General features: G+C 37.2%; 1 protein-coding gene across 1 annotated transcript in view; it reads left to right on the forward strand.

Annotated features, from left to right (window-relative positions):
* mapkapk2a (MAPK activated protein kinase 2a) overlaps positions 1-11,102 on the forward strand; it is a 59,693-nt gene extending 48,591 nt beyond the window's left edge. Inside the window, exons 3-10 of the mRNA XM_016278767.1 lie at positions 7,730-7,794; positions 7,918-7,997; positions 8,077-8,203; positions 8,291-8,366; positions 8,502-8,626; positions 8,763-8,848; positions 8,961-9,041; positions 9,165-11,102. Coding sequence (XP_016134253.1) covers positions 7,730-7,794; positions 7,918-7,997; positions 8,077-8,203; positions 8,291-8,366; positions 8,502-8,626; positions 8,763-8,848; positions 8,961-9,041; positions 9,165-9,314 — 790 coding nt within the window. The 3' untranslated portion in view covers positions 9,315-11,102. The remainder of the gene's footprint in view (positions 1-7,729; positions 7,795-7,917; positions 7,998-8,076; positions 8,204-8,290; positions 8,367-8,501; positions 8,627-8,762; positions 8,849-8,960; positions 9,042-9,164) is intronic.
* The last annotated feature ends 534 nt before the right edge of the window (positions 11,103-11,636 follow it).

Here is an 11,636-nt window from a genome sequence, read left to right on the forward strand (position 1 = left end):
TTATCTCCCCAACAGATTAATTTGAAATATGTTTATAATGCATATTGGCTATTCCCAATTCAGAAGAGCGCACACACAGCCTGTGTCTGTGAATGCTTCTCATACTCGCTCCTCTCTGCCCCACGCGGCGCGAATCGCGCGTCACGGACGAGCCGTTAATGCTTGCCGCACTCACGCAGCCTGTCTCGTAATGCTCGTTTATACTCGCACCCGGCTCCACACCGCAAGTCTTCACGAGACTTGTATGGATGAGGCTTGACGCACGCGCGCGACCTGTGTCGACTCGCGCCTGGCTCCACCTTTAAAAACTAATGTAAATTCAGTCTAACTGCTTGCTAATTTCACTTGGATGAAATGAAACATTCAGCACATTTTCCACTTGCTCTTAAAATCCCAAATACTTAAAATGAATAAATCAATGTAATACTTTAATAATTGACTTAAGAAATAGTTCTTTATTTATAAAAAATAAACAAAAATTTTCTGTGAAATTCAGTTAAGTTAATTCTGTAAAAGTAGTTATACCATTATAATCTTGCCTGCTGAAGAAAAAAACAATAGAACCCCTCCCAAAACACAGTAACGCATTTAATGGATTTCAGGGTTATAATGGGAATTTGTTTGTAAACCATAATGGTGTATATTTGATGGATTCTATTGGTGGGATGTAATCTGGCAGATGGCAACCAATAGAACAACAGTAATTCGTATTGGAATAATGCCCAAAACAAAAAGGAATTTTGTAATGGTTTAATGGAAACTATAAGAATTTCTGTGATGGTTTCTATTGATACCCATACTGTGCTGCACAATATTGAGCTGAAGCTTGACTTTGCAAATTTAAAATCGCAAATCAAATCGCAATCGCAATATCTGTAAAAAAAAATTTGCAATTTGATATTTTCCCTCAAATCGCACAGCCCTAGAGCGCACACAAGCCGCACTCAGTCTCAAACAACTTGTGAGCCACAAATACCAAAATGAGTGGCTAACTGCGCTAAAACGTTCAAATACATACAAAATTGTCAAAATGCCCGTCTTGGCGAGTATCGAGAACGTAAAGAGAACGCATGTTGTGTTACATGGGCCTGTTTACACCTGGTCACTTCATGCGTTTTTTTCTGATCGGATAACTATCCGATCGTGAAAAGACCAGGTGTAAATGCCCACCTTGCATTCGAGACGGATATAAAACCGATCGCTCAAACCACTTCAGGAGGTGGTCTGGGCTTCCATGCAAGTGTAAATGCATCTGGTTGTTGAAACCACATATGTAAATTTTACTCCTCCCAAAATGATAAAATAATAAACGTGTGAGAGCGTGTTATAGGCTATATGACATTAGTCAGACTGCGCTAATGCAACACGCATCACTGCAGACGAGTAGCTGAGTATCTCTTCAGCAATCCAAGACGCAAACGGTCAACACACAATCATCTTCATTAAAAGTAGTAAGTCAAACGTATCTTTCCAGTGCTGATGCCGCGCGCTCTCCTATTGCGGTCTTTGATCTTGAAATGAGCTGATAATTAATAAAATGCAGTGCTTATCTTTTGATTTCGTTGATGTGAACTCCGTTAAATTTAAATATAACGCGGAAATTGAAGATCGGATTTATATCCGTTTTGCGACGACACATTTATGTGACCAAGTGTAAATGGAAACGTTTTAACAAATCAGATCGAAAACGCATGAAATGACCAGGTGTAAATGGGCCCTATATTGGGTCCGTGGATAAACTCTTAAAGGGACCGCAGTCCAATATTCCTACTGCTGTCTGTCATGTTAATCAAAGAACAAAAGACAAAGAAAATCACTTTCTGCTCTTGACTGAAAACATTTTATAACTTTAATGGTAAGAGTTAATCTAATTTCTGTAGTCTTCATTGTAAAAATTAAATACAAAGTAATCAAATGTAAAATAACACTGGATATGTTATTTTACATTTGATTACTTTAATTTCTGTAGTATTTCTTACCTGAAAACTTACTTAACCTGAAAAACTTAGTTTCATAGCTCTCTTTATTCTATTGCATTTATTTGTGATGTTGTTTGCAATTTTTTTGTGTTCTTATTTTATTACTGACTTTTTACTTGTTTTTTTATTAAAATTAAAATTTGCGTTGAAGAAAAGTAGATTTTTGTTTGTAAATGTTGTCAATTATAGTTCTTAGAAAGAGAATCGGTAAAAATCGGTATCGGCAGATCACACTAACATAGAAATCGGAATCGGCCAAGAAAATTGCAATCGGTGCATCTCTAATAAGATAAGATTTTGGTCGTATTGCCCACCCCTAATTGTGAATATTCAATATATATCGCCCAGACTGTGCACTAAATGCATAATATTTGCATAGAGCAGTGTTAATTTCGTTGACGAATAATTTTCATCAATGACATTTTTTTTCACCGACGAGAAGATAAACTTAAACACTTTTTGACAAAAACTATGACGTAAATCTATTGACATTTTAGTCAACAAATAAAAACGAGATGAAAATGTTTGGGAGGGACAATTTGGGAAGAGATTCTTTCAGAACGAATCTGCTGCGTGGTTTGGAGGTAAGATGCGTACATATGAACCGGCGGGACATAAGCTAACATACACTTGCTGCACGTCGCATAAAACGTTAAAAAATGTCAATATGTGGGAGTAAGAGAAGAGCAGCCATATGGATAAATCTGACGACGCAAGAGAGAACTGAATTCGGTCTGGTTTTCTGAGCGCAGACACTGAAGCATACACACACAGAAAGCGCATCTCACAGCGCGCGAGTACTCTTTCGCGTCGCATGAATGGAGAATTACACACAAAATGATGTTGAATTGTCCGTTTTGACGAGTATTCACGTAAACTCAGATGATTACGTCTTAAGTCAACGTAAACAGTAGGGAGAATGTGTATTAATACATTGCATCCTTTGCAGCTGTGCATTCGGTTTTAAAGGGATAGCAGCCTAACTGCTATTGACCGAGTCATTGATGTTAATCTAGCAACAAAAGAAAGACAGAAAAACACTCACTGCTCTTGACTGAAAAACTTTAATAGCCCTAAAGATTCATCTGAATTTATATATAGAAATAAATATGTCTGCTTGAAAGAATGAAGAATATGGTAAACAAGTTGCTATAAAGAATGCATAATTAGCCTATATAACCATTGGTATTTCATTAATAAGAAGACCATGTTCTTGTTCTTTATGAGAAGTGGTTTTATTTAATTTTAACAAAGGCATGTTCTGTGTCACCATAGTTAAATCGCTGTCTATCATGATAAAACCTTAATATCAAACCTATATAATGAGCTTGGAAATTTTAGAGAAATGCTTAATAAATGCACTGTAACTAAACCCATTAGATTTTAGCCAACTAAATTTACTGTAGATTTAGTCGACTAAAATCTTATGATATTTATTTGACTAAAACTAGACTAAAACTAAAAACAATTCAGATGACTAAAATATGACTAAAACTAAATGGCATTTTTGTCAAAAGACTATGACTAAAAAATCTAAATTTGCTTTCAAAATTAACACTGGCATAAAGTATTATTTAGTGTTGCTTCCTTAGTCAACTCGGGACACCATCTTGTCTAGTTTCAGCATGATTTGGCTATCTGAAATGCATGCTTTCACTGTAAACATCAAAGTAATGTGCTTGTGACATCTCCATTCAAGTGTTTGATCTTGAAGTCACACACCTTTATTGTATCAGATATGATGATGTGAGGATCAGAAATCACGCCTATCTTTTTCCATTTCTTTGATTTGATAGTTCTCTTGGTCTCACGTATGCGCTGACTCACACATTTTCTTTACCGCCTGTTTTGTAGGAAGTCAGAAACTGTGTTTGTCACCACTGTTGTTTACCAGCAGATGTGAGCTTATTTTAATTTTTAGGTTTTTAGGGTGAGTATTCTTAAAGTTTAGAATTTAACATTTTTATTTATTTTTTTTGTTTTTAATTGTTTTACTCATCAGTGATTATGCACATGGGGATAGACCAGGATGATATACTAGATGTTTACTGAGATGTTTAATGACAACTTCTTGAAAGGTTTGTAGAATGTTGATGACATGCTGTGTTTTAGCATGCTAACTGTCAGCATTTTAAATCCCTTTCTGAGAAATTTTCTCTCTTAAAGGGATAGTTCATCCAAAATTCTGTCATTAATTACTCACCCTCATGTCGTTCCAATCCCACAAGACCTCTGTTCATCTTTCGGAACACAAATTAAAGGGTTAGTTCACCCAAAAAATGAAAATTAGCCCATTAATTACTCACCCTTAAAGCATCCTAGGTGTATATGGCTTTCAGACAAATCAGAGTTATATTAAAAATTTTAAAAACTTGTAAAAACCTTTCAGCAGTGGATTTTTTCAGCAGGTGTTGCAGTTCATCAGACCAAAAGAAGTGAAGTAAAAAGCGCCCATCCATTAAAAAAAAGTGTCTCACACTGCTCTGGGGGAGTTCATCAGACCAAAAGAAGTGAAGTAAAAAGCGCCCATCCATTAAAAAAAAGTGTCTCACACTGCTCTGGGGGATGAACAAAGTCCTCCTGTAGCGAATCGATGCATTTTTGTAAGAAAAATAACCATATTTAAAAAGTAATAATCAATTTAATCTAGCTTGCACTCACTGTTGTAAATGTAAGCAGTTCTGGGCGGATGACGTATGAGGTCGGCTTTGAGCATGCGCTGCTCAGAAGTGACAAACGCGGAAGCGCAGGGGAGAGATAAAAAACAAAACAACGGTCACAAATTAGAAGTACAAAACGAGGATTTGTAAAGAAGAATGTCAGAGGATTTCGATATAAGCCAAGAGGAGACTGGTTTTCCTTTGCTAAAGTAAGGAAACTTTGCTTTCTTTGCTCCTGTTAACTAACGTTGGTTTTCATGAGACTCACCGGCGCATGCGCAACGCCGACCTCATACGTCATCCGCCCGGAGCTGTTTCCGTGTACAACTGTTGGCGCAAGCTAGATTAAAATGATTATTAAGTTTTTAATATGGCTATTTTTCTTACAAAAACCCATCGATTCGCTACAGGAGGCCTTTGTTCACCCCCCGGATCTGTGTGAGACTAGGGATGTAACGGTATGAAAATTTCATATCTCATATTTCATATTCATTTTTTTTATGGATGTGCGCTTTTTATTTAACTTCTTTTGGACTGAAGCACTGCAACACCCGCTGACTGCCATTAAACAGCTTGAAAGATCAAAGACTACTTTTTATTTAACTCTGACCGGATTCGTCTGAAAGAAGAAAGTCATATACACCTAGGATGCCTTGAGGGCGAGTAATTTATGGGCTAATTTTCATTTTTGGGTGAACTAAATCTTTTAAGATATTTTAATTACATCCGAGAGCTTTCTGACCCGGCAGTCTTCAATTTTCTTTGCGCACAAAAAGTATTCTCGTAGATTCATAAAATTACAGTTGTCACATGGACTGTTTTAATGATGTCCTTACTACCTTTCTGGGTAGTAAGGACATCTATCCCTTGGTTTTCATCAAAATAAAATATCTTAATTTGTTTTCCGAAGATAAACGAAGGTCTAACAGGTTTGGAATGACATGAGGGTGAGTAATTAATGACAGAATTTAACTTTCTGGGTGAACTACCCCTTTAAAGTGGTAATTCACTGCTGTCAAGATGGATTTTTAATCAAACTTTTTTGGTAATTGGTGCTACATGAGAAAGCTGTGGAAAAAGGGCTGTGGTGTGTTCCCTTTTGCCTGAAACTTTAACATCGATAATGCTCTTTTGATTTTGAGGATGCGCCTCTGTAGATCCAACTGTCTGTGGGCAGGAATACAAAAATGCAGAAATTTGATCTGTAATTTTTAACAAAAGCCCTGAAGCGGTCAAAAGTTCGCCAGATGCCCCTTACATGTAAATACACTGCCAATTCAACAAAAAAAATTGACACTGACTATCAATGTCAGTGACAACTGACAGTTTTGTGTTATAAAAGGTTACCGATCTTTTTAGCTGAACTCATTTTGTGGAAGGTCAGCTAGATGCATAGTGTGGAGTTTGGTTACACCCTTGTGTTCTCCAGAAATTTTGAGTTTGCAAAGTGTCGTAATCTAAATGTACTAAAGAACAGAGAAGAGGCAACTCTGTGTTTCTGCTTGACCTCTCCTTCCTGTGCATTTCCACATTTCTGCACAATTAATTTTAGCAATTTTGACTCTTTGCATATCACAGATGCTCTTTGTTTGATAGGTGCAAAAATAAATTAATACATTGCTTTGATTCTGCTTACAGTCCATTGTTTCCTATTAAGCACAATATTGTTTCATGGATTATGCAAGATTTTATGCATCATTTTGATGTAAGAGACTCAGGGAAGTGTAGTGTTTCTTTAGAAACCGTTGATTCTCTGTTTGTAGGACGGAAATGAGTGTGTGAAGAGCTTCCAGACATGAGTGATTGTGTGGTATCAGTGGCTCATTGGGGTATCATTAACATCTTATAGATTCATCCATATGTTAACTGCTTATAGTCATAATGCAAATATTAAAATAAGCTGGCTGAAGGTCTATCATAGATTGCAGAAGATCATGAATAGATTACAAGAAATCAGGACAGACACATCCAGCTCCTCATCACGCAGGAAACAGAATCTACAGGTCATCAGATCTGAGTGTGCAGCAGGTGATGGAAACGGAAAATACCAACACTGATGTTCAGCTTCAAATAGGGCTTTTCTAAGAAAAATTACACACAGAAATTATGGTGCAACCCAACCCTTCAGTGGGGCTTTGGTGTTTTGTACCATAAATCACATGCTTTTGAAATTTCAGCACCTTAGCCTAACACTTTTTTTTTTTTTGGCACATTCAGCTATATGTTGACTGGATGGGACACAAAGCGTCTTGGGGTTTAGTGAGACTGAAAGCAGTAAATGTGATGTGGTTGTTCATAGACCCTATCTCAAAGGCTTTCTCAGTCAAACTCATACTGTGTTTTCTTCTTCTGTCAGTTGTTTGATGATTTCACATGAAACTGGCTGCACTTCTACTTGAGCTGTAGAAATGAAACTTGTCTTGCACGCTGTGGCCCGTAGTGGAGATGTGAGAACAGCATGATTCTTCACATTTACATAGATGTACACGGTTATCAGCAGTTTGCACCCTATTTCACAAATTAAAATATACCCCCCCCCCCATCTTCCTCTTTTCTGATGAGACAGATAGTCTTTCTAAGCCCACTGTCCCAGTTTCTCGCAACTGGCAAGTTTTCAAGAAATGGAGCTCACATGACTTGCACACCTAGCAGTGGTTTGCTATAATCGGAAATGATAACCACAATGATGACATGGGGACAAAGGTGAAAAGATCCCCCCTTGATGTGTGTGGTTAATTTACATGCATTTGAACAAAGTCATTTTTTTGTGAGTTTCAGCACATATACGTTTGAACTATCTATGCTTTTAGAGGAAACACTGCTATAGCTACCTGACACCATTTCTATTTCAAATCCACTGTTGTACATTCAGACAAATGTGTTGGTTCATATAATAATAATAGTAGTAAATGGCCTTATATAGTAAATACATATTGCACTTTTCACTTAACTATGTCTTAATATTATTACATAATAGTTTAATATATTTTATTTTTATATTTAATATTCTTTTTTTTCTCCACAAATATGACGTTGCTTCAGATATTTTGTGAGATGTCAGCTGATTTTTGCCTTGTGTTTGTTTTGAAGCATGGATGGAGGTGAGCTGTTCAGTCGGATTCAGGACAGAGGGGACCAGGCATTTACTGAGAGAGGTAAAGGCATTGTCTGCTCTCTTATAAAGTATATATAAACATGTTTAAGAATGCCAAAATAATAAATAGACCCATTTGCCACAATACCTATTTTAATTGTTTTCTTGTTCTGTTGGGTCTCAGAGGCTTCTGATATCATGAAGAGTATAGGAGAGGCCATTCAGTATTTACATGCAATAAACATTGCCCACCGAGACGTCAAGGTAATATTCTTACGACAATGAAATTATTTTTGCCTTCATGGTTTTCTTAACTGAATATGCCTGAAAATTCACTTTGCAGCCAGAGAACCTCTTATATACCTCTAAAAGGCCCAACGCCCTTCTCAAACTGACAGACTTTGGGTTTGCAAAAGAGACAACCTCACACAACTCTCTGGCCACCCCTTGCTATACTCCTTATTATGTTGGTAAGGATATCAGAATGATCAGTAATTAGATGTCAGGATGGCCATTTGATCCCATTTTTAAGTATTTTCATCTTTTTCATGTTATAGCCCCAGAGGTTCTTGGTCCAGAAAAGTATGACAAGTCCTGTGACATGTGGTCTTTGGGTGTCATCATGTATATTCTGTAAGTGAATCTGTCTTGTGTGTTGTGCATATGCCATTTTTCTCTGTCTAGACCTCTATTTAAATGGGTTTTGCCACTCTTGACCTTGTAAAGTGTGTCTGATATAGCTCAACTCTAACTTCATTCAACTTCCAGGCTTTGTGGTTACCCACCTTTCTATTCCAACCACGGATTGGCTATATCCCCTGGTATGAAAAAACGAATCCGCATGGGGCAGTATGAGTTTCCAAATCCTGAATGGTCGGAAGTTTCAGAGGAAGGTGTCTGTCAAGTTCCTGTTTTGTGAAACCAACTTGAGAAACCGTTCTTAGAATACGGTTATCTTCAAGTCATTTGTTTTGTGTCTTTCTAAGAATGATTATAGATTTGAGTGACTCACTCTTCCTATTTTTGTAGCCAAGCAGCTCATCAGAACATTACTGAAAACTGAGCCAACACAAAGGATGACCATCACAGAGTTTATGAACCACCCCTGGATCAATGTGAGTGAATATTAGTGTTATTTTATGGATTCTGTGTTGATCTAGACAAATGGCTTTCTTTTGTACTCTATATTTGGGTTACTATGTTATATGGCTATTTATGTGGCTATAGCAATCAATGGAGGTGCCACAGACGCCCCTACACACCAGCCGTGTTCTGAAAGAAGAGAAAGACGCATGGGAGGATGTCAAGGTGAGGCCTCCCACAACAAAAAAAAAAGTCTTCTCAGAACGTCTCCTGCATGCTTTTTGCAGTCACTGCACCTCAGATCCATATCTTCATTCTGTTTAATGCTATTATGTCTCTGTTTCACAGGAAGAAATGACTAGTGCCTTGGCAACAATGAGAGTCGACTATGAGCAGATCAAAATCAAGAGGATTGAAGACTCGTCCAATCCACTGCTGATGAAGAGGAGAAAGAAAACCAACAATACAGCTGCTGAAAACGAGACGGCCGCTTGCTAAGGACACATTCACTCTGTCGCACAAGCACACACATTTTACACTCATACATCAGTTGAAAAGTTTGAATTAAGGAATCAATAACTCAAAAAAGTGAAAGTGAGCTGCTGCCGCTGCTTGTTGTTTTCTTTCTTTCTTTTTTTTTTTTTTTTTAAGTATTTCTTTTTAATCACTCAATATCTGTAACTAATACACCACTTTGCTACCAAAAGAAAGGGTCTGTACAATTATGGTACAAGACTGAGTTGTGAAGCAGCTGACGTCCACTAGTTTGCTCCTTAAAGTGTTCACAAGTACTGTTTTTCACAGGGTGTTTAGTGGGGTAATCAGAATGCTAAGTTAGTTACCATTTGCATTTTATTTTTCCTTTTCCTCTCATTTTTTAATCAAAAGCCATTGGTAAATGAGTTCATGAGTTATACACACTTAACACTGTTTGTTTTAATGATGTTCCATTCTGAGTTATGGGCAGCTCGTAAAATAAGTTGCCCTGTAATAGAATGATCAGTTTCCTTTCTTCTGCTCATGTTCTGAGCCTATGCATAGTGCTAGCTTTCCTGTTCGTTCTTCATTTATATTTGTCATTTATTTCTGCACTTGAATGCTCTTTTACAGTGAAAGACAGTACTGGTGTTCAGATGAAAATGTATTTTTGAAATGACTCTTTGAATGTAGACGCACTCTGTTCTTTACTGTGAAAATGTCTGTCAGTATTGTTCAGGGTCCTGTCAAGTAAAATACAAAATCTTTTTTTTTAACTTTAGATCCAGTTAGCCTTATGTTGGTCTTAAGATTGAGAGAAAAACAGCATATTGCCCTGCTTTCACATTGGTTTTGATTAGGCTTACCATTGAAAGCCAGTCCAACGTATTGGTTCAGCCCTTTGCTTGCTGAATGATACGCTTATTTCACATCGTTTTGGGTGCACAATGATTTGCCTTGAATCGAGTCTATGCATATTTGTTTCCAACTAGTTTTTCCCTCAGAGATTTGTAAAGAATGTTAACCCATTTCATTTTACAAATACCTGCTAAAAAGCAGTAGACATAGTCTGCTGCTTTTTAACCCACCACCTTGAACCGCAAAACCCATTTGTATTTTCTCAAGTGTATAATGAATGAATGAATTATGAAATGGGATCTTTGTGATGGTTCTACATGTGTTCGCCGTCGACTGTACTCTTCATAATGCCAGTGCATTTTTTTTGTGTGCATGTTTTTGTCTTTTCTATGCCTACCATGCAGTAAGTGTTTGAATGCACCTGTTGACAGCAGCTTATAGGTACCAGGCGTTTGATAAAGGAACAAAGAAATGTCCCCTTTTGACTTAAGGCCTTGTGTTCTGGAAATGCTTAAGGGATACAGGGAATCCTACACATCCAGCAGACTGATTTTTAGCTGCACTGATTGACGTATGCTGAAAGGTGGAATTTTGTTTTATTTTTTCTATATAGTCTTTTTTTTAAACTTCTTATTTGTTGTGTGATTGATCCGCTTTTTAAGGATATGATTTAATGCTCACAAAGATGAACATGCAATGTCAGTATACTCCCAAGCAGCAGATATCTGCTAAATTATTTCAGTGCCCCTCTTGCAGGATCTTTTCCCTGCCTCGTACATTAATTTCTCAAAGCTAAGATTACAGTATCAACCAAGTTGAAAAACCGATTAGAATTCCCACTTAATGTTATACTAACGGGGAAAGGCAGATACGTGTCCCGTTTTTAGTATTTAACTGCTGTACTTATTTCTTGGTCTGCGTCAACTTTGGATTAAAACGCCTAAAACCCAATTGTCTGTCTCATTTAAACTTGTAGAATTATGTTAAGAACACCATTTCTAGTATGAAGAATTTCAGACCTGTATTTACAGAAGTGTTTATGTGGAATGTGTTAATGCTCTCATACTAACTTGTCAAATACCTCTCTTTCACTTTATGAAATTGGTGATACATGTGTATGATGTAATTCAGTTCTCTTCGCGTCTTATCATGAGATCTAATAATCCTTTATTGTTATCTAATTTCACCTTTTTTCATCCTGTTAACCTTTCTCGCCCGTTATGATTGAAGAGGCAATAGATAGACTCCGTTTTGTTTATGAACGGCGATGGGCACAATTACTTCAAAAAATACAAGCTCATCAAATGTATTTAATAAAAAAATACTGGTGTGAGAAATGTAAAACCACATGTGACGACCCCGGGCTGGACTGGCCGATTCGGCGATTCACAGCGCAAAGTTGATGTATTTCCTCAGCGACCAGCACTGATCAGCTCCAGGTATGACGAAGCAGATATCGTCCTCTTTTGGAAGGCCAAACAAAGT

Source organism: Sinocyclocheilus grahami, unplaced genomic scaffold (genome assembly GCF_001515645.1).
Source record: "Sinocyclocheilus grahami isolate Dianchi unplaced genomic scaffold, SAMN03320097.WGS_v1.1 scaffold125.1, whole genome shotgun sequence".
In the NCBI taxonomy this organism is placed as follows: Eukaryota; Metazoa; Chordata; class Actinopteri; order Cypriniformes; family Cyprinidae; genus Sinocyclocheilus; species Sinocyclocheilus grahami.